General features: G+C 38.9%; 2 protein-coding genes across 4 annotated transcripts in view; one reads left to right on the top strand and one right to left on the bottom strand.

The window, feature by feature from the left end:
- Positions 1-17,387, bottom strand: part of FYTTD1 (forty-two-three domain containing 1) — a 30,334-nt gene extending 12,947 nt beyond the window's left edge. The window contains exons 1-3 of one of the 3 annotated variants that reach the window (XM_077884543.1): positions 17,351-17,387; positions 11,599-11,727; positions 1,310-1,458 (exon numbers count right to left, since the gene is read on the bottom strand). In XM_077884543.1, the coding sequence (XP_077740669.1) occupies positions 1,310-1,458; positions 11,599-11,727; positions 17,351-17,372 (300 nt within the window). In that variant the 5' untranslated portion in view covers positions 17,373-17,387. Of the gene's footprint in view, positions 1-1,309; positions 1,459-11,598; positions 11,728-15,911; positions 16,121-17,350 lie in introns of those variants that run through there. The other 2 variants (XM_077884542.1, XM_077884541.1) reach the window with 2 other exon arrangements.
- The window catches only part of RUBCN (rubicon autophagy regulator), a 64,735-nt gene continuing 56,718 nt past the window's right edge, over positions 16,243-24,259 (top strand). Inside the window, exon 1 of the mRNA XM_077884539.1 lies at positions 16,243-16,688. The gene's annotated coding sequence lies outside the window, so the exon portion shown is untranslated. The remainder of the gene's footprint in view (positions 16,689-24,259) is intronic.

The raw sequence follows: 24,259 nt of genomic DNA, 5'->3' as shown, positions 1-24,259 counted from the left end.
CCTCTCTGTGTGTGTGTCTATGAATAAATAAATAAAATCTTTAAAAAAAAAAATATGTTTTTTACTAGATCGGGGGCACCCCGAGTGGCTCACCAGTTTAACGCCACCTTCAGCGCAGGGCCTGATCCTGGAGACCTGGGATCAAGTCAAATGTCAGGCGCCTTGCATGGAACCTGCTTCTCCCTGTACCTGTGTCTCTGCCTCTCTCTCTCTCTCTCTGTCTCTCTCATGAATAAATAAAATCTTAAAAATAAAAGAACTGAAAAGTTATAGAACCTAAGACAGTTGTGACTCTTAACCAAAATATGTATATTAAAAATAATTTAAGGAGGGACGCCTGGGTGGCTCAGCAGTTGAGTGTCTGCCTATATACATTCATCACATCAACATTATTTATAATATACAAAAAGTGAAAATAACTGAAACGTCCAGCAATTGGTAAATGAATAAATAAAATATGGTATATCTATATAATGGAATATTAAACAATGATTAAAAACAGAATCAAGTACCGATCCATACTACATGATGAACCTGAAAAACACCATAACTAAACACCAGACCACATATTATCTATGATTCCATTTATAAGGAATGTGTAAAAAAGGCAAATTTATAGAAAATCTACAGAAAGTACATGGGTGGGTTGCCTAAGGTATATGATGAGGTATGATTTATGAATGAATGAGACTACAACTCTAAATACAACTCTAATTTTCTTCATTTTTTTTTAAAGATTTTTATTTATTTACTCATGAGAGAGAGAGGCAGAGACACAGGCAGAGGGAGAAGCAGGCTCCATGCAGGGAGTCTGATGCGGGACTCGATCCTAAGTCTCCAGGATCATGCCCTGGGCCAAAGGCAGGCGCTCAACTGCTGAGCCACCCAGGCATCCCACAACTCTAATTTTCTAATTAAATAATACAACTCTAAATTTTCTAAAATTCGCTGAATTGTACAGCGAATTCTGTACTATAGATGAATTCTGTACTATATGATGAATTCTGTACTATAAAATTATACCTCAAAAACCTATTAGAAATTGTATATACAAAAACACACACAGGTAAAGGAAATCAGGAACCTATAAAAAAATTTTACACAAATTTTATATAAGAATGTGGAAATTTAGGTATTCTTCATGAAAGACATGATTTTTATTTTTTATATAAGATGCAAAGCACATTAAAAAAAAATCAAAACGTTCAAATAAAATTCTCTCCCAATGAAAATATCCTACTCATTCATGGAAATATTAGTACAAGTAAAGGAAAAGCGTATCTGATGCAGGGTTAAACCATCATCCTACCTTATCACTAAGAGGTGGTCGATTCATAGGACTAATTCCTTTTCGAATTCCAGTTGCTTTCCTAGCTGCAAGGCCAGTGATAACTCCATAAGGACGTCTCTTTCCAGGCATTACCCTTCCTCTACGGCTCAGACTATTCTTGCCAAAACCTGTAGAAGGTTTAAAAAAAAAAAAAAAATCAATCTAAAAATGCAACTGAAAGGCACACAGGTATTCTATTTCTTAAGCAGGGTGGAAAGTATGAGTGTTTTATTTTTCATTTATTTATATAATCTTTTTTATCATATAATATTGAATTATTTACATGTATTTCTTTTGAAGTTATGTATGTAATTTTTAAATTTTATCTTTTAAAGATTTTATTTATTTCTTTATGAGACACACAAAGAGAGGCAGAGACACAGGCAGAGGGAGAAGCAGGCTCCCCCTGTGGGGAGCCCAATGCGGGAACTGATCCTAGGACCCCAGGATCACAACCTGAGTGGAAGGCAGATGCTCAACCATTGAGCCACTCAAGCACCTCTAATATTTCATTTTTAAAGAGACAATAAACTGCACCAGCAAGGGTTCTGTTCCTATAATGGACTGCAAAGGACTACAAGATTCTCATGTTTCCCCTGCGGCTATCCTCTCTCTCTTGCATTACTTTCTCATTGAAGAAATTTTCCTGTACAATGTGGTATCCACTAATAACATGCAGTTACTCAATACTTGAAATATGACTAGAGTGAACTAAGATGTAATAAAAAAGTACAATATTTCATTAATAACTTTATTAATTATATACAGCATTGTTTTGGATATATTGGGTCAAATAAAATATATTCTTCATATGTGGCTCACATTTCTATTGAATGACAATGACCTTGAGTGGGTTACTATCTCAAGTCCCATTTACTTAGTATGTTGCAATTTGGTTTATTTTCATTTCTACTGTATTTAAACTGTTGTCATTAAAGACCCCTTGAACTCTAATGAATGTATTTTAATCTCTGTGGCACATGAAATAACCTGACTTTTGCCTTTTCACTGTGTGTCTTAATCTATTTAAATATTTTGTTTTTATTTTTTTTTTTTATAGATTTTATTTATTTATTTGACAGAGAGAGAGTCTGTGCATACACAAGCAGGGGGAGGGGCAGGCAGAGGGAGAGGGAGAAGCAAGCTTCCCCCTGCGTAGGGAGCCAGACATGGAGTTCTATCCCAGGACTCTGGGATCATGACCTAAGCTGAAGGCAGACGCTAACAAGACTGAGCCGCCCAGGCGCCCATATTTTTAAAATATTTTCTAATCATGAAAAAACAAACATGTTCACTGCAGAAATCTTAGAAACATATGAAGTCCAAATGAAAAAAGTCACCCATTATCCCATCATCTTGGGATAATCACTAACATTCTATCTCTTGCAGGTCTTTTCTTTTACTCCTACACATTTTAAAAGGATATATTTTTAGTTTGAACTATTTTTAAGCAATTCAAAAGACTATCACAGAGGTAATTCACAATTTTGTAGTACCAAGTGCCTAGAAGGTACACTGAATCAATCACCCTGGCAACCATATTTCATAATCTTTTTTTTTTTTTTTTAAGATTTTATTTATTCGGGGATCCCTGGGTGGCACAGCAGTTTAGCGCCTGCCTTTGGCCCAGGGCGTGATCCTGGAGACCCAGGATCGAATCCCACATTGGGCTCCCAGTGCATGGAGCCTGCTTCTCCCTCTGCCTGGGTCTCTGCCTCTCTCTCTCTCTGTGTGACTATCATAAATAAATTTTAAAAAAAGAAATTAAAAAAAATTTTATTTATTCATGAGAGACAGGGAGAGAATGGGGCTGCCCCCATTGTATTATTTTTTAATGTGCCATACTTGATCCAACCAATCTCAAAATGATCATCTTCACTTACTTCTAATGTTAAACTATTATAAGTAACATTTTGTGTGCGTGTGTGTTAAACTTTTATTTAACTCATTAATAAGAGCATAGCTGGGAAACCAATCTAGTTTCAAAGGAATTTCAAAAAGCTGGATTTTATATTCAGTAGCAGAAAAAAACCAAAGTTTAAATTATAGCTCTTTTAGACATAAAACTGGTAAATGTCTTACAGGGGGAATTTTCAGGGTTATCTTTTCTACTGGACAATTAAAAACTACCAAGTATATATAAATTTACTTCTGATTTTACAGAGTTGCAAAGTATTTGTAAAATGCACTAAAAACAATATAAGAGGGGATCCCTGGGGGGCTCAGCGGTTTAGCGCCTGCCTTTGGCCCAGAGCATGATCCTGGAGATCCGGGATCGAGTCCCATATCAGACTCCCTGCAAGGAGCCTGCTTCTCCCTCTGCCTGTGTCTCTCTCTGCCTCTCTCTCTCTCTGTGTCTCTCATAAATAAATTAAAAAAAAATCTTTAAAATAAGGATCTCTGGGTGGCTCAGCGGTTGAGCGTCTGCCTTCAGCCCAGGGCGTGATTCTAGAGTCCCAGGATCGAGTCCCACGTCGGGCTCCCTGCGTGGAGCCTGCTTCTCTCTCTGCCTGTGTCTCTGCCTCTCTCTCTGTCTCTCATGAATAAGTAAAATCTTTAAAAAAAAACTTTTATATATATATATATGAACATATGTTTAACCAAGAGTAAATAGCAAGTCAAATTTACATTTCTCTAGATCTCTAGAGCTATTTTCACTTCCATGATTATTCCTTCAAGATACAAATTTCCAGAAATTGAAATGCTATACTATAAAAAATCTCCTCTAGAATGACCATACTTATTCATATCCCCAGGAACAAAAGGGTGCCACTGTGCCTCTATCACTGACAATGCTGAATATTCTTTTTAATCTTTATCACTTAGATTTTTGGAAAAAAAAATGTATTCGATAGTTTACTAATGAGAATGGACATTTTCCATGTGTTTTTGGCTATTGCTATTTTTCCATTCATGAACTGTCATGTTCATAAGTAGGTTTCCTGAGGTCAAGTTTTAATATCCTTCGATGCTTTGAAAGAATATTAAATTTATAATTAATTTTTCAAGAACTGACAACTTTACAATATTCGTGAACACAGTATATCTTTCCACCTATTCGAGGCTTGTCACTAAACTGACTCAGGAAAGCTTTAAATTTTTCCTCACGTAAGTCTTACACATTTCTTGTTAAGTTTATTATTACGTATTTTTAGATTTAGTTGTCACAAAAAAGGAATCACAAAAAAGATTCCTTTTCAATAATTATTTTCATATTGTCATTCCTGGGATTATCAAAAGCTATTGAGATTTTTAGTTAATACTTTTTTTTCAAAAAAAAAGGTTTTACTCATGAGAGACACAGGGAGCCTGACGTGGGACTCGATCCCGGGTCTCCAGGATCAGGCCCTGGGCTGAAGGCGGCGCTAAACTGCTGAGCCATCCGGGCTGCCCTGATTGATACCTTTTAATCAGCCATCTCACTAAACTTACTTTTTAGTTCCATTAAGTCTTTCAAATTATTTTCCTGGGGAAAAAATGAATTATTTTCTTGGGATTACTGAGCAATAACTGTCTTCTTTCCAAAAACTGCACCTCAAATTCTTTTATTTCTTAATGCAATGGCCAGAAATTCCACAGAACCTTACTAGGTAACAATTGTGATATTGGGCATTTTTAATTTGGAATTCTAATTTTGGAGAGAATGTCTTTAGAATGGTATCCTATATAATACTACACACCTGCAATATGGTAACAGGTCTTCTAACAGAAAAGTTTCATGGCCAAACTAAAAAAAGTTAAAATAGTTTTCTTTACCATAGGATTTCTGAGAACAAATGTGTGTGATGAATTTCTAAGTTATGGATAGTATTATATGTTTTCCCAAACTTACTAACTCCAGAATGCTTTTGTGTAATGTACCTATTTTGAGAACAGAGCCCAACAAGACAGGAAAACTTGTTATAATGGTTGAACCATTTACTAATTTACTGCCTTTCAGTTCCCAATTCACTCTTTACTGCCCTGTTTGTTACAGGAACATTTCTCTTACTAGCTGGCACAATGTTAAGCTTTCTAAGTAGAGGGCACTGGAAAGACCCCGAGAAAGGATTTTTACTTTCAGGTTCCAGTGTACACCTCAAGATTTATTCTGCGGCACAGAACACCTACTGGTACTCATCATCCCTTCCCTGCAAGCTGAGACTGGTAAAGCAAGAGAAGCATCAAGGGCACAAAATCTGAGTGTGAGTGATCCCTTAAATCTGGGCCCTAGGCATCTGTCCAGACGTAGTCTTAGGCGTCACTTATCATCCATTGAATCTAACTTGCATCACCCCTATAGATAGCTTCCTACTGAGTTCCATCAGAATGGCAAATCCATGTCATAGGGAGTCCTTCCAGGTTTGTTCCTTTCTTGGGTACTCTGCCTCAGTCCTACAGTACTGATTACTTTTATAATCTGGGGAAAAAGCAATAGATACAACTTTTTAAATTGTGAAAATTATTGGGTTTTTTAAAGTTTTATTTACTTAAGTAATCTCTACTAAGTAATCTTAAGTAATCCAATGTGGGGCTCAAACTCATGACATCTCAAGATCAAGAGCCATATACTCTTCTGAATGAGCCAGCCAGGTGCCCCCAGAAACCAAATTATTGTTCTGTGTGTGATTTCCTTCTACAATTACAACCAAATAAAGATTAGGGGAACCTGTATATTTAAACTAAATCTACAACTACTTGCTATTTTTATTTGTATTGAATATGAAATAGATACCACTATCTCTGTTAACATACTTTGCTAAGTATTTTAAATGAGAATTTGATGGGGTTGATGCTAACATCTTAGCAGGTGAGCAAAGTGAGGTTAAGAACAATAACTACCCAAATGTCAGTTAGAAAATAGCAGAGCCATCAATCTAAGTGCAAGTTTGTGTGGTTCCAAAAATTGGAACACTTTACAAGCTGTAATATAAAAATTAAGTAAAAGGTAAAAAACGTAATCTAGGATACACTTCCAAAGAGAAAAAAAATATTACAGAAAAAGTGGGCTTTCAGCTAGGCATTGTAAAACAGACAAAATCTGATTAGGGAGATAGACATAAACTTACAAGTACAAAGACATGGGTAACCACAGCATATTGAGGCACAGTCTAGGGAAAAGAATAAATAGTAAATGGATGTGGTAGCCTCAAATCAGAAGACTTTATATAGGAATAAAGAATACACTTGACAAGGAACGAGGAGTTACAGAATTCATGATCAGTTACATCAGTCTAGAAGCAGTATCTTAGACTGAATGGAAGAGGGAGAAAAAAGGCAGTGAGGCCATTTCAGATGCTACTTTGGTACTCAAACATGGCATGATAAAGGATAGGGAGTGGAACAAAGAAATTTGAAAGTATTCCAAATGAATGAATAAATTAGCAGAGCAAAGAGAAAGATTAGAGAGAGGAGGAATAAAAATAAATAAATAAGAAAGAAAGAAAGAAAGAAAGAAAGAGAGAGAAAGAGAGAGGAGGAATCATTATACCAAAGTTTTAAGCTTGGATGAGAAAGACTCATGAGAGAAGTCTCATTAACAAAAATAAAACTGATTAAAAGAATAAAAAAAAAGCATAAGACAAAATTCTATTCCTAAGTGTCTACTGACTGCTAGGTCATTGTTCCCATACTCATTATCCTTTCCACTTTTATTTCTATAAGTGGCTTCTCTACTTTCTAGAAAGCTTACAACATCCGTTCCCCCTCCCTCCCTTTGTACCTTTGAACAAACTTTACCAGCTGTACCTCAATTTTAGCAATGCTTCTATTTTTCACCCTTTCACTGTCACATTTCGTAAGGAAAGAACTATACATACTATTCCAATTCTCTCTATTCTGGTCTTCTATAAGTGCCTTATATTCTAAAAAGCATTATAAAGGCGTACTAAAGACATCACCTAATGCAGTAAGTTCTTAGCTTTTAAAAAATTATTTAGGGCAGTCCTGTTGGCGCAGCGGTTTGGTGCTGCCTGCATCCTGCGGTGTGATCCTGGAGACCCGGGATCAAGTCCCACATCAGGCTCCCTGCATGGAGCCTGCTTCTCCCTCTGTCTCTGTCTCTGCCCCTCTCTCTGTGTTTATGAGTAAATAAATAAAATCTTTTAAAAAATTATTTAAATTCTATTTGCCAACATATAGTATAACACCCAGTCCTCATCTTGTGCTTTTTTTTTTTTTTAAGTAAGCTCTATATCCAATGTGAAGCTTCTGCTTATAACCCTTACATCAAGAGTTGCATGCTCTACGGACTCAGCCAACCAGATGCCTCATCTTTTATTAGTTTTCATCCATTTCAGCCCCTCTAGAAAGTTCTCTTGTCTTTCCAGAGTATCTTCATTCTCATTACTTCAACTACTACCTCTATGAAAAAACTTTCACATTTTCAGCTGTACTAGAGCAGGAGTTTAACCCTAGCCATGTATCAGAACCACATATGGAGCTTAAAAAAATCCCTAGGCCTAATTTCTGCAAATTCTGCTTCAGTAGAAAAAGAATGCAGCCAGAACATCAGTCTAGCTTTATAAAAGCTCCGCAGGTGTGACCAAGGTTGACAACAGTTAAGACTAAAGATGAGAATTTTCATCTTAGTTTCAAATCTTAGCCCAATCTCTTTGTGAATTTCATATACTTATTGACTTGCCTCAGTAACTTTGGGAGTCTGATCACTTACACAACGATTTGAGGGGTTTTGGGAAAATGCTGAATCACAAAGTGAATGCAATCAGATCACTGGCTCCTTTCCAAAGTAATATACAAATATTCCCATCTCTTCTACTTTTTTTTTTTTTTTGAGATTTTATTTATTTATTCATGAGAGACACACACAGAGAGAGGCAGAGACACAGGCAGAGGGAGAAGCAGGCTCCATGCAGAGAGCCTGACGTGGGACTCGATCCCCCGTCTCCGGGATCACACCCTGGGCTGAAGGTGGCGCTAAACCACTGAGCCACCAGGGCTGCCCTCTTTTCTATCTTTAAGAAAAACATCATTCTCCAACGTTTTGGCCTCAGGACCTCTTTATATTCCTAATTATTGAGAACTCCAGGATTTTTGTTTCTGTAGGTTTGTTTATGGATATTATCATACTAGAAATGAAGAACAAAACATTTAAAAACGATTTCATTAAAACAACAATAATAAACCCACAACAGGGCAAATAACATATTTTTAATAAAAAATAACAATTATTTTCCCTTAAAAAGCCCAAAAATATTTAAAAGGAAGAACAACACTGTTCTGTATTTTGCAAATCTCTTTGGTATCTGCTTTAATAGAAGACAGCTAAATTCTCATATCTGTTACCACAATTTAATTACCACACATCAGGTTCTAGAAAACTTCCACTGTACATTTGTGAGAGGCTAATAGTGAAAATATAGGTAATGTCTTAGTATTATTATAAAAGTAATTTTTTAAAGATTTTATTTATTTATTCATAGAGAAACACACACAGAGAGAGAGAGAGTGAAAGGCAGAGACACAGGCAGAGGGAGAAGCAGACTCCATGCAGGGAGCCGGATGTGGGACTCGATCCCGGGTCTCCAGGATCACACCCCGGACTGCAAGCAGCGCTAAACCGCTGTGCTACCGGGGCTGCCCTATAAAAGGGACTTGAGTGTTGGGGATTCCCCAAGACCCCCAGACAACACTTCAAGAAATGATGCTGTATACTATTCTACCACTTAAGAATATTTAGATTGTTTATATATTTAATGAGTGACTAAATCATATTTTGGGCAGAGAATTAGCAAGACTTTATTCACTTAATTGTTCAGCCATCAAAAATATTTGATTAGGGGGCACCTGGCTAGCTCAATCAGTAGAAGATGCCACTCTTGATCTCAAGCCTCAAAGTGGTGCAAAGATTACTTAAAAAAATAAAATCTTAAAAATAAATAAAAACAATTTATTGAGAGTCTGCCAAGAACTCTCTATCTTACGTGTTCTCTTACCTCAAACTAACATTCTCACTGACATTACAATGTGGAAATCTGAACTTCTAGCCAATCAGAATTTGAGACAATCTTCTATTTCTCTGAACATTCAGTGACAGAAGCAGATGTTCTATTTTAGGCTCTGTCACATGTAACTGGAGAACAAGCACAAGTTCAATCTTATAAGATCCTAAGCTGCCCCTAGGTATCATTTATCTTAAAGCTCAGATGATAAACCCCATAAAAAGAAAGCTTTTCTGGTCCTTCATGGACCAGATCCTATTTCACCTTATCCATTAAACCACTGATTTTCTTAGCACAAAATCTATCTAAAGTCCTTTGGTACTACTGGAATTTCTTTCATGACATTTCTCAACTCCATGTTGTCTGTCTTATCTCTGTTACTAGAAATTCCTTGAAGTAAAAGATCACATCTCTAAAAACCCTAAGAACCTAGTCAGTTCAGGGCATTTATCATGTATTTAACATAGAACTAGCATAAACAAATACATTTCTGGCTTCTGTGAACTCTGAAATTAAAGCAAATGTTTAAAATGTGGTATGCTGAATAACATCTATAGGAATTTTTAAATATAAATCATTGGAATTAAATATTCATTTGCTATAGGTAAATATCTGTCACAAAATTTACTTGCTTGGGTTCCACTGTTTAAGGTATTATTAGAAGGGGTGCATGGGTGACTCGGTTGAGTGTACAATTCTTGGTTTCAGCTCAGGTCGTGATCTCATGGGTCGTGGAGTTGAGCCCTGGGTGAAATCCCTGGTGAGGCTTCCAGTCTGTGCTCAGCAGGGAGTTGGCCTGGGATTCTTCCCGCTGTCCCTCCCCCTACTCCCACATGCACACTCCTTCTAAAACAAATAGATAAATCTTTTAAAAAAATAGAAATGAAAATTATTAGAGAAGAATAAAATTCTTTGTAGAGTCTAACCTCAGTTACAGATATGTTTAGAGAGTATGAAGGCATATTAACTATTATATACATAGAACTAATTATAATCATGGAACCCACTGGTAATTATTTTTTACGTTTTTTAACATACAGGATAAAAGTCACCAAATGTTTTTTACGTGTGTAAAAAAGATCTAGTTTTTTAATTTGAACAAAGGTTCTTTTTTTTTTAATTTTTTTTAATTTTTACTTATTTATGATAGTCACAGAGAGAGAGAGAAGCAGAGACACAGGCAGAGGGAGAAGCAGGCTCCATGCCGGGAGCCCGACGCGGGACTCGATCCCAGGACTCCAGGATCGCGCCCTGGGCCAAAGGCAGGCGCCAAACCACTGAGCCACCCAGGGATCCCCACAAAGGTTCATTCTAAAACACTGATATAACTGCTAAAAAAATTAATGAGTCATATACAATTAATAGGGTTCAGTAACCACCTTAAATCCATTTTGGAACAACATGGTTATAAATCAATCAATAAGCTTCCACAAAGTGCCAAAAAATACGTGTATATGTAGAGTTCCAAGATTATTATATCACATCTAAGGCACTCAATTCTGAGTGTTCCCTTTAGAGGATTTAACAGATCCTTAAGAGCCCTAGATGATAACACAAAGAGCCTGGAAGTATTTTCCATGCAGAATAGTCTCACATATTTAAAAAGTTCTCATATAGAAAAGAGAGTTTGCTTCCTGTAACTCTACAGAGTTAACAGGTAGGCACAATTTAATTTCAATTAAGAAAACTTTCTAGTAAATAGTTATCTCCAATAAAGGAGTTGTCTTGTAAAGTGGTATGCACTTTCATTGAATATATTTTATGCATGTGGGAGTTATGTAATTATCCACCAGACTATTAAATACCTAACTGGAAAGGAAATAAAACCTCTGCTTTGTAAAATCCCTTACAATACTGTAGCCCTAAATATAATTTATGCTATTTACATACAGAAGGTACTTTAAAAATGACTTAATGTTTTTAAATTTTTTTTTTTTTTTCTTTTTATGATAGTCACAGAGAGAGAGAGAGAGAGAGAGAGATAGAGAGAGGCAGAGACATAGGCAGAGGGAGAAGCAGGCTCCATGCACTGAGAGCCCGACGTGGGATTCGATCCCGGGTCTCCAAGATCGCGCCCTGGGCCAAAGGCAGGCGCCAAACCACTGCGCCACCCAGGGATCCCGACTTAATGTTTTTAAAAAACAGGGTTATCACCTAATTAAAGCAACTGAAAATGCTTACCGGATTTCAAGATTAAACAAAAATCTGAGAAAATACAAATCACAAAGGGTACTAATATATTTCTTCCATATTTTAAGTATGTACTAAACATAGATGCTATGAATCTACAAATAATAGCTCTTTCTTAAGTTTACTTGTAAAAATTACCAGAATTCTGTTGGATTCCCCATCGCACTCTCATCCTGAATTGCCGGGCACTGCTTTGCTGGAGTTTTCTATTTAGTCTCGGAAAATTCTGCTTCTTTCCTTCCTTTCTATTCAATTTGATGATATCATCTGTGATATACAAAATGTGATGATTATTAACTTATAACTTAACTCATTTTAACTTAATAATTAATTACTCAGCCTCATTTTCTAGTTGACAGATTTCTTACATCCCTAACTTCTTTGCTACTTTGAAAGCACTTTCGTAAGAGGATAATAATAAGATAAAAATTCAAATCAGCCAATATACTTTCAGCATTAAAGAAAGGTTTTATAGGAAAAGCTCAAATCAAGAGCTCAAAGCAAATCTACCAATTAATGAAGATTTCTATTTCTGTTATCCACCATATTTCTTTAATGCATATAAATAAGCAAAAGCCTATTTACAAAAATTACTCATATCTACTTTCCATAATCACAGAAGTGTCCAGTTTTTAAAGATGACCACCTTCCAATGAAACCATAGGCAATAAAAATAATAATAATAATAATAAATCATTCAACTAAAAGAGTACATTTCTAAAGAAGTTCATTTCAATTCGGCAAATATTTATTGAGCATATGCTGTGTGCAATGAATGTATGTGGCAGGTTATGCTGTAATGAAAACAAACAAAAGTAGAGTATGGTCCTTATTCTCAGGTAAGTTTAAAATCATTGATGGAAACAAGTAAATAGCAGCTATGAAATAAAAAGCACATAGTAAAGGTATAGCATAAAAAGAAAATAATTGGGTTCTTCACTTTTCTAGCAGAATATTCAGAGCTACCTTCCTTTCTGCCTTCTACACTCATTGTTTTCAACACTTTTAAACTCTCCCAAAGTAATTTACAAACATCACATTGCCCTAATACCACAGCACAACAATGTGAAAATCAGGAAACTAAACCAACTCCAGATTTCTATTTACAAATGTCAAAAGAAGATTACTAGAAGCCAAAAAATATTCATCTAAGAAATAGCCAAATACTTTGTCCACATCCCAACTTCAATATTAATTTTGATGATTGATAAAGCAAATAAACTGGTCAACTTAAAATCTCACAAAACTAATGAACTTCAATTATTTTTTCCAAATTGCTCTAAACACAAGAATCTAACAACTATATTAATATAATTAGTCTTTTCTGAAATAAAAGAGAAATTATATATTATAGGAATCTTTCCTTACATATTACTACTCTACCTAACCCATCGGTAATTTTTAAGACTCTTAATCACAAATATTCATTAAAATAATTCAAATATCCCCAAAGTACTTTATCTTCTTGAGGTCAGTCCTTCAACTATACATAAATTCATCCAATTCAAAGACACTCAAAAACATTTGCCTTTAAATAAAAATATTTCATGAAATCAGATACATGAACATGTTAAATTCTCAGGGGGCAGAAAGGGAATATTTTTGAACACTCTTGAAACACTACTTTTGGGGCAGCCCAGGTGGCTCAGGGCCTGATCCTGGGGACTTGGGATTGAATCCCAGTCGGGCTCCCTGCATGGAGCCTGCTTCTCCCTCTGCCTGTGTCTCTGCCTCTGTGTGTGTGTATGTCTCTCATAAATAAATAAATAAATAAAATCTTTAAAAAAAAAAAAAAAAAAAGAAAGAAACACTACTTTAGCATTTTTTTTTTTCTTATTCTTCACCACAAGTCTGAAATCTCAGAGCCATGAGAGTACACAAAAAAATAAATTTTCTGGGGACCATTAAAAAAAAAGACTAATTTTGACTAACCAGGTCAATTTTAAAATAAAGCATTATAAGGGATAACCATAACAAAATTAAAAATAGCAAAGCGTATAAAATATAAATTTGCTTTATTTTTAAATGTGTTATTATCTAAATCCTCAAGTTAAATGATCAGCTGTGGATTTTTCCAATCTAAAAGAAGAAAACGGCTTTCTCCTACTCAGTGAGGTAGGGTATGTAAATTGGAAAAAAAAATTCCATTACGATGAGCTACTTTTATGAAAAAGTTTCTTCCATGACACTAGGGGTATATATATAGTAATATAAACAGTAGTAACTGAGAAGCCTTGTTCTCACAAGTGTTCATTTAATTCTCACAACAATTCTGTAAGATAGTATAATGCCCATTTTCAAATTAAGAAACTGAGTCACATCACACCTGTCAGAATGGCTAAAATAAAAAAAAAAAAAAAAAGGAAAAAGAAAAAGAAACAGCCACAATGAGACCAGATCTTGATAACTGGTAGATATTCTATATCAACATTCATATAAATCGGGATCCCTGGGTGGCGCAGCGGTTTGGCGCCTGCCTTTGGCCCAGGGCGCGATCCTGGAGACCCGGGATCGAATCCCACATCGGGCTCCCGGTGCATGGAGCCTGCTTCTCCCTCTGCCTGTGTCTCTGCCTCTCTCTCTCTCTCTGTATGTGACTATCATAAATAAATAAAAATTAAAAAAAAAAAACATTCATATAAATCATACTGTCAAAACTTAAAAATCAGATTCTAAACCTCTGCCGACCTGATAAAACGGACTATTCACAAAGCGTAATAATTGTTTAAAATAGGTATCATCTTAGGGTGCCAGGCTGACTCAGTCGGAAGAGCGTTAAGACTCTCCATCTCAGGGTTGGTTATAAGTTCAAGCTGCAGGTCGGGTGTAGAGACTACTAAAAAAACATTAGGGAAAAAAAAATAGGTACCATTTCTTCTTCCCATTTCTTTTTTTAGAAAAAAAAAAAAAAAAAAAGGAACCTCAAAGAATGCTGTATATTCTCCGAGGAGAGAAAAGAGAACAGGGTCTATCTTAACTACCATAGCATTTCGTTTCTGCCTTCAAAGAGAATTATCCCTCCATTTTCTTCACTTGAACATCCTAACCACCAAACAAAATACATAGAAAAAAACCTAGAAACTTAAGGTCTCGGCTATGATTAATACACGTTTGACACTTCCGGCAACACCTACAGGTTTTTTTTTTTTTTTTTTTTTTTTTACTTGTATGATTTGGGCCAAGTTCTTTCTCTCCGTCTCAGGTTTTGTACAACAGGAACCACCACCATAGCTTCTATAGTGTGCGCATGGAAATACGATGCTTCTTTCTAGGTCTACCGGGCGCTTTCCTACGCAGCTATGCACGCCTGTGGACTCACGGCAGCACCTGTCGGAGGCAGATGAGCGCTGTGACTGTGGGTCACGAAGCGCTGAGAAATAATTCGCCTGTGACCACGCGGCCAGTAAGGGGCAAAGGATCCGACCTGAGGGCCGTGTGGCGCGGGATCCCAGGCTCTGACCGCGAGGAGCACGAGGAGCACGTACCGCAGTTACCAGGAGGCTGGGCACGTACCGGCTTGGTGCCTGCCAGGTCGTAAGCGCTCAGCGCACGTTCCTTCTTAGTCTCCTTGGCCTTAGCTGAGGAGACTCCCTGGTTTTTTGTTTTTGTTTTTTTTAAGATTTTGCTTATTCATGAGAGACATACACAGAGAGAGGGGCGGAGACACAGGCAGAGGGAGAGGGAGCGGCAGGCTCCGTGCAGGGAGCCCGACGCGGGACCCGATCCCGGGTCTCCAGGGTCCCGCCCCGGGCCGAAGGCGGCGCTAACCGCTGGGCCACCCGGACCACTACCAGCAGCAGCAGCAGCAGCAGCAGCAGCAGCGAGGCAGGCTGGAGGCCCAACGCCTTCGTCCTGAGCATTTGCTCAGTTCGCGGCCCCGGGAGTCCTTGACCCTTGACTGACCCCTCGGCGGAGGGGCCGCGCACACGCGAAGCTCCGCGGGCGCCCGTCGGGGCTCCCCCGACACCGGCCCGAAGCACGACGGGCCACAGCGCGCGCAGGACCGCCTCTGAGGGCCGCGACCCGCATCGCGACGCCCAAGCGACGGGCTTTCCGGGCGGCGACCCGGCCTGAGGGGAGCCGCGCCGTCCCGCGCCTCACGGGGTCCCCGCCCGGCCGCCCCACCTCGCGCGTCGGCCTCTCCGGTGGCTTCTGCCGCTTCCCCGCTTCGCCGACGTCGGGGCCCGGGGCGGCGGGGCCTCCGCACACGCCCCGGAGACCACGCTGGGAGCGGAGCCCGCCGACTGCGCCTCACAAAGAGCCGGGGCGGCCCGCGGGGGGTGGGGGAGGGGAGGAAGGAGGGGGCGCCCCCGCCCCCACCCCGCCCCCGGCCGCCGCCCCGCCCCGCCCCCCGGGCCCCCCGGGCCCCCCCGCGCCCCCGCCGCCAACCGCCCCTGCCCCCGCGGCCCGCGGCGCTCGCCCCCCCCGCTCGGTCCCACTCGGCGCCGTACCCAGAGACATATCGATTTTGTCCAGGTTTTCATTGCTGCGGGCTTTCGGCGGCGGCGGCGGCGGCGTGGCCGTAGCTCCCACCAACCGGGTACCAAACCGGTTCATGGCTGGGGGCGTCGCGCGGGGGCCGGCGGCGGAGAAGGCCAGACGCCGAGCCTGCCGCCTCCCACTCACGCACGCAGACGGGCTGCACCGAGGCACGCACGGCGCACGCGCGCGGCCGGCGCTCTCGCGCTCCCACCCGCGGCGGCGGCGGGGCGGGGGGGCTGCGGAGGCGGCGGCGGGCGCGAGCGGCCCCTGGCGGCCGGGAGGAAGCATTGCACGCGCTGCCCGGGCGCCGGCCGAGCCGGCTCCTCTCGCTCCCCGCCGTTCCGCCCCAACCGGGCGACGCTGCACCGAATCGCGTGCCTGCCCCGCGACTGTGTGCCCGGTGTCCTTCCGCTTCGTCCTGCGTCAGAAAGGCCCCCTAAGCTGTGCTGCGCACGAACCTGTCACGCTCTGCCATGAAGCCCGGGGGCAGCACGGACCCCGCACGGCTTCGCCTGCGGAGCTGCGCCCCAGCTCCCCTCTCCCAGGCAGCTCCTCCACCTGCAACAGGCGAAGTCGCCACGTCGGGATGCAGAGCCAGAGCTGCAGGGACAGGGCTGGCGTCACCTCGCCAATAAAAGCAGGTGCTGCCGGTTCCTGTACGCGGACCGCCTCTCAACCGGCACCCTCAAAACATTTTGCACGGTACGAGCTACCTTCACATCATCTCATCTTCCCTTAGGAGAGGGGTAAGTGCCTCTACTCGTTTGCATTTTCCTTGAACTCATTTGCGTTGGCAATTGATAGGAGGATTCGCTTTTCTAATCAATCTTGTGGGGAAACTTCTTAATATTTTATGAATTCCTGCAGAACTCCCCCCCCCCCCCCATTTACAAAACATGATATTCCCTTTCTTCGTACCTCTTTCTCCTCCTCCAAAACAACTGTGCTTGTATGGAAGCATTTAGGTTATATCACCCTCATAACAACTTAAAACTATCTGAGACATTTGCATCTAAGGGAAAAGCCTGGGACAGGTTGTCTGTCCATTTAGAAATCTCTGCCACCTTCTCCCGTCCACTTCCTAAAATTTCTTTTTGCGTAGAAATAAACCAGTGATCTGATGCATCTCAAAACTACGGTAGCCTGTACTTAATTTTTAACCTAAGACAAAAATATAACCATAGAAGAGTGAATCGGTCCAAAACACACCTATGAAGGGGTACAAGAAAGTAGGGTAAAAAAAAAACCCCAAGAACAATAGTTGGCATGTCAAGGAGAGTAGCACAATGTGCTTGATTTTGTTACTATTCCATCCAGCAACCCCCACCCCTCTCCTGACTCCTAAAAACTAAGGAAAATGGGTTATAGAAATAAAAGAATAAGAGAACTAAGTTTTACTGAGTGGTACCTTTTTTATTCGCTTCAGTCATGCACTGTGAACTTGGTAGGCTGCCTGGGTCTCATACTCATCTGCAAAACAAGAAATAGTTATACTAAACGCATACATTATACCTAATTATTCTTGGATTCTAACATCTTCTAAGCAGGAAACATGTTTCTCCACACTATCAGTCTCTTCCTAGAAATAACTTCTATAATCTCTGCTTATTTGTGGGAGCAATCTGCAGAAAATAATATTAAGTTCTTAATTTTATGGGAGGGAAGTAATGCATTTAGAGTTTGGATGCATTTTGTACTTCAGGTATTTACAGGACAGATAATAAAAATCCCAAATGTATAAAATCCTACCCACCACCAGTATATATAAAGATTCCCTTTGGGGATGCCTGGGTGGCTCAGCGGTTGAGCATCTCCCTTTGGCTCAGGGTGTGATCCTGGAGTTCCAGGATCGTGTCCCACATTGGGCTCCCTGCATAGAGCCTGCTTCTCTCCCTGTCTATGTCTCTGCCACTCTCTGTGTCTTTCATGAATAAATAAAATCTTAAAAAAAAAAAAGATTCAAAAGATTCCCTTTTATCCTGATCTTCTCCCCAAAAACTGAAGCTCTACTCCAAATCTCCTTAACTTTAAAGGGAACATGCCCAATATTTCATTAAGCAGTCCTAGCTGTTGCGTTTCAGACTTTGAGATTTCCCCCAAAGGCTAAAGGTTTGAGTGTCAGAGCAGTCACCCAGATTCCAAAGACAAAAACAAGAAAATGATAAGCATTGTATAAGGATAGGTCAGTCACACACAAGGTACTAGAAAACAAAACAGCAACCCGAGACACCTACGGCAAAAGTGGAGACACTGAAAAGGTGGGAGACACTGAGAAATCAGAACTGGGGCCTAAAAGGTTGAGCATCCAGCCACAAGGGCTGGAGTTAAAAGGTCAACCCTGCATTTTTTGGAGCACAAGAGGCAGTTGTTCACTTAATCATATATCCATTGAGCACAAGGCATTGTAATAGGCTCTGAGGATAAAATAATTAGTAGAGTTAGATTCAGTCTCTATCTTCATTCAGCTTGCAGAGCCAGAAAACAAACAAACAAACAAAAAATCTGAGGACCTACTGTGAATAAGTACAGTACTGTGCTGGACAATGAACATATGTCCATTGTCTAGAGTACAGCAGTTCAGCAGCTTCCTCTATGTCAGGATAAACACAGACTTCAAGTGGCTGCCTTTTTTAGAGGCTTGATTTCATACACTATATATATATATATATATATATATATATATATATATATATATATATATATATAAGTCAATGTCTAGGATGGCCAGATGAAATACAAGATTGGTTACATTTGAATTTCAGATAAACAATAAACAGCAAATTTCTTTACTACAGGATGCTGCATGCAATATTTAGGATATATTTATATTAAACAATAATTCATTATCTGAAATTCAAATTTAACTGGGAGTCTTATATTTTGATTTCTGCTAAATCCAGCAACCTTAACATCACACTTTTCTATCCACACATTGTGGCTCTCTTTTCAGTGTGCATAGAGATCTATATTCTCTTCAAAGGTAAGCACAATTCATGTATTTCACCCTTCTTTAAAAAAAAGATTTAAAAGATTTATTTATTTATTCATTCATTCATTCATTCAGTCATGAGAGAGGCAGAGACATAGGCAGAGGGAGAAGCAGGCTCTCTGCGGGGAGCCCGATGCAGGACTCGATCCCAGGACCCCAGGATCATGACCTGAGCCCAAGGCAGACACTCAACCACTGAGCCACCCACGTGTCCCTGACTTCTTAAAACTTTATTAGCTTGATATTCCTTCCAAGTCCTCCTTTTTTCAGCTTTATTGAGGTACAGTTAATAGATAATAAGACATGAATTTAAAGTGTGTAGTTTATATGGGTGTATAGTGTACAGACCTGCGAAAATACTACTGTAAAGAGGATAATAAATATCTCTCTCATCCTGTTTTCCTGTGCTCCTTTAGAATCCTTTCTCCAACCACTACTTAAGTAACCACTGATCCTACAGTTTAATTTGCATTTTCTAGAATCTTATATAAGTAGAATCATACAGTATATACTCTTTTTTTAATCTAGATTATCTTAGCATAATTGTTTCCAATGTGTATGCCTTTTATTCTTTTGCTTGCCTGATTGCACTGATTGGGAACTCCAGTACTGTATTTATTTATTTTTTATTTTATTTTATTTTTTTTTATTTATTTATGAGAGTCACAGAGAGAGAGAGAGAGAGGCAGAGACACAGGCAGAGGGAGAAGCAGGCTCCATGCACTGGGAGCCTGATGTGGGATTCGATCCTGGGCCAAAGGCAGGCGCCAAACCGCTGCGCCACCCAGGGATCCCCAGTACTGTATTTAAAGGAGAGGTGAAAGCAAAGATCTTTGCTCATGACAAACCCCAGGGGTAAAGGATTATCTTTCACAGTTAAGTATCATGTTAGCTTTTTTTGTAGATGTATTTTATCGGGTTGAAGAAGTTCCTGGGTTTGTGGAGAATTTTAATCATGAGTGAATGTCAAATTTTATTTAATATCTTTTCTGCATCTATTGAGATGGCCAAATGGGGTTTTTTCATTTTATTTTTCAAATGTTGAACTACCCTTGCATTTCTAGGAGAAACCTACTTGGTCAAGGTGTATGATCCTTTTTATAAATTGCTTGATTTGGTTTGCTGATGCTTTGTCAAGGATATTGTTTTTCTTTTCATGAGTGATACTGATATATAGTTTCCATTTCTTGTAATGTCTGATTTTGGTATCAAAGCTTGCCTTTCAGAAAAATATTTTTGTAATTTTGTAAATTTATAAAATTTATATTACACTGGTATAACAAGGGAATTAGGTATAATTTGTGTCACCTGTAGGTATAGTATTAGGTATAACTATTATCATTATACCTAACTCCCTTAACTTACTTGTATGCACAGTGGTCTTTCTTTTCTGCTCAGTTCTTCTCATTCTACCCCATTTGCCACAGTAGCTTCTTCTTTGCCACTTTGCTGTAGCTTCCTGTTCCTCTTTTTGTGTCGCCCTTTTTTCCTTTGTCCTAAGCTTTACTAGCTGTTCTTGTCTTCTGCCTTTTAATCTTAGGATTCATTCATTCATTTGTTCAGAGTTTGAGTTCCTGCTATGTGCAAGACACTGCTATAGCACAATGTGACAGCAGAGCAGTACAGCAGATCCATAGCTGGATCTGGCATAGCTGTTGCAGGCGTAGCTGGAGGCATTACTGGGTCTCCAAGTCCCTGACCATCAGTTTCTCTGACTACAGAGCTTGCTCTGGGTAGACAGGGGAACTTCATTGAAGGGGCATTCTTCCTGGACTCAGGGGTTGGATCTCTAGGTCACTCCTTATTAGGCTTTGTCTCTCTGGTCAGGGTAGGCATCCTGTCAACCAAGGATTCTAGTCAATTCACTGAATGACTAATTGTGGAATTTTCTAAAGCTACACAAATCTATTAAGTCACATAGTTTCTCCTTATTTATACCATGGTTTCCTTTAAAAAATATCCTTGATTTGTACTAGATAGTTTGGTAGTCTAGGAAGGTTCTGGAAAGCCAGGATTCTAGAGTCATGGGCTTTTAGGCATTCTGTCTTTGCCTCATGCTTCTTCTCCCTTTGCCCTGGCCTCCTTGTTCTGAGATGAAGAACCCTGGCTGGACTCTCATCTCTCTTTCCCTGAGGAGAGGATCCTTTCTCTGATACATTTACTTCTATTATGCACTCATACAGCCATTTGATTTTTCATTTTCAGTATTCAATACATTACATGAAATATTCAACACTTTATTATTAGATAGGCTTTGTTATATGATTTTGACCAACTCTAGGCTAATAATGGTAGTGTTCTGAGCATGTTTAAGGTAGGCTAAGTTATGATGTTCAGTAGGTTAAGTGTATTAAATGCAATTTCAGTTAATGATATTTTCAATTCATGATGGGTTTAACAGGATGGAACCCCATTGTAAGTGGAGAAAGATTGGTATCCAGATACAAAGACGGCTATAATTCTTATTATTTGTTGTTTTTGGATAATCCGAGAGTAAATTGCAGACATGATATAGAATATATTTCTAAGGACATTCTTTTATATATGTATGCTAAAATGATCAAACCAGAAAATATAATGTTGATGCAATTCTATTCTGATGTATACTCTGTGTTTAAATTTTACCATTTATCCTAATAAATAATTATTCTTTATAACAATCTTTTTTTCCAATCTAGGATCCAATCCAGGTTCACATGTTGCATTTCTTTGTCCTGCCTCTTTTGTCTCCTTTAATCTGATAAAATTTGTTAGCTTTTCTTAGTTTTTTTATGATACTTTTGAAGAGTGAAAGCAGGGCAGCCCCAGTAGCTCAGCGGTTTAGTGCCACCTTCAGCCTGGGGTATAATCCTGGAGACCCAGAATCAAGTCCCACATCAGGCTCCCTGCATGGAGCCTGTTCTTCCTCTGCCTGTGTGTGTGTGTGTATGTCTCTCTCTCTGTCATGAATAAATAAATTAAAAAAAATTTTAAAAGAGTAAAAGCACTTATATAGACTGTCCTCCAATTCGACTTTGTCTTATTGTTAGCCTGTGATTAAATTCAGGTTATTCACTTTCGTCACGAGTACTATGGAAGTGACATTGTGTCCTCAGAACTTAACATTAGGAGGCACATGATGTCATTTTGTCTTATTGGTGATTTTAAGGTTATGTCTGCCATTGTAAAGATACCTCTCTTTTTCCATTTCTAATGAGTAAATGATTTGTGGGGAGATAGTTTGAGATGGTATAAATATCCCATTTCAGAACAAATTTCACTAATGGCTTTAGCATCCGTTCATGATTCTTGCATAAATCCAATTATTACACTGTTATTATAAAATAATGATTTTCTGTCATTCCTATGCATTCATTAGTTGACATTCTACTGTAGAAAACAGCTTCCTCTCCCACCTTCCTTTCTTCCCTTTTCTATTTATTATTTGCACACTTATATGTACATATAAATTTCCATAGAAATTCACTCATCCTGCGTTCAGAAATTCTCTTTGAAAAGCAAGGGGTAGGGCAGCCCGGGTGGCTCAGCGGTTTAGCGCTGCCTTCGGGCCACGGCCTGATCCTGGAGACCCGGGATCGAGTCCCACATCTGGCTCCCTGTATGGAGCCTGCTTCTCCCTCTACCTGCGTCTCTGCCTCTCTCTGTGTGTCTCCCATGAATAAATAAATAAAATCTTTAAAAAAAAAAAAAAAGAAAGAAAAGGGGTAAAGAGTGCTTGCCTTTGAAGATACTGTTGATATGTATACATTTCGTGGATTACCTCTTTTTGATGCTCAAATTGTTTTTGACTTGACCGATAGGAGCCATTCCTTAGCTTTTAAATTTTGAGTATTTTTTAAAATGCTGTTAAGAGTAATTTTTGTGAATACAGTAAAAAAAAAACATGTCTATGATATTTGTTGAATATATTTAAGAAGAATACTTCTAAGATGAAAACAGAGGGAGGCAAACCATAAGGGGTGGTTAACTCTAGGAAACAAACTGAGGGTTGCTGGAGGGGCAGGTAAGCGGTGGGATGAGGTAACTGGGATATGGACATTAAGGATGTAATGAGCATGGGATTTTATATGCAACTGATGAATCACTAAATTCTACTCCTGAAACTAATAATATATGTTACTTAAATTGAACTTAAATAAGAAATAAAAAGCAGACTACTTCTTAAAACCAAATTTTGCAAATTGGTGAATGTAATGAGCTTTAAAAATCCATTATTTGAATAACTGATTCTTGAGTCAATTTGGCTTTCTGCCATTGGTACTCTAGGACCTATTACTATTTGTATGAAAATAGCATCCCAGTGATCTTGAAAACAGATTGATCAAGACAAACATCTTCAGGTTTTTTGACTTTTAACATATTACTTCAGCAAGCAGTACTAAGTAAGGCCATTACACTTATGTGACTTATTGAACCCTCATACTAGATCTTTTTGCGTATTTGTCAATTTTTGCATTTGGGCCTCAGAAGCACAACATTGGATTAATCACAATCCTTGGTTCATGACATACTCTCCTCATTTTCCATGCATGGCCCATTTTCATTTGGTTATTTTATTTTATTTTTGGTCATTTTAAATAACTAATTATAATTAGTTATGACTTTTAACTAATTAGTCATTTTGAAAACTGCATCTATAAACCCACCACTCAAAACAAAACTAGAACAGAAAATAACCCTATGACCTACCAATTTCACTTCTTGGTATGTACCCAGGAGAAACCTTTGTTTATATACAAGAGGACACATGTAAAAGAATAATAGTAGCACTATTTATGATAGCAAAAACCTGGAAACCCAAATGCCTATCAATCAAAGACAGCATGAATAAACTGGTGTATTCACATAATGAACTATTATGTAGGAGTCAAAATCAATGAACTACAGTGACATATGATAATGTGAATAAATCTTATCAATGTAATATTAAGTAAAAAAAACAAAGGCCCCAAAGAATAAATACAGCTCAATACCTTTTTTATAAAGCTAAAACACAAAAATTAAAAATAATACTTTCTAGGTCTATAAATTGATGCAAAAAAACATATATAAAGGAAAGTAGTGTAATCATAAGGCAGAGATTCAGGATATGACCATCTGGGGTGAGGCAAAACAGAAAATGGGAGGGGGGACACATGGCTAATGTAGGTTATTATCAATTTATTAACTGACTGCTTTCAATATATGTAAACCCAGACTTGGATGTAACTTTTCCGAGAACTTTTACTACAGAACTGAGACTTTTTGCAATTTTAGTTCTAGAATTTCCTGATAAAGCAGACTGATTTTCATGTAAATATGCTAAGATCATGTGGTATTAATTTGGGA

This window comes from Canis aureus, chromosome 35 (genome assembly GCF_053574225.1).
Source record: "Canis aureus isolate CA01 chromosome 35, VMU_Caureus_v.1.0, whole genome shotgun sequence".
Lineage (NCBI taxonomy): Eukaryota > Metazoa > Chordata > Mammalia > Carnivora > Canidae > Canis > Canis aureus.
The sequence above is the reverse complement of the archived record's forward strand: the minus strand, read 5'-3'. Positions and strand labels throughout refer to the sequence as shown.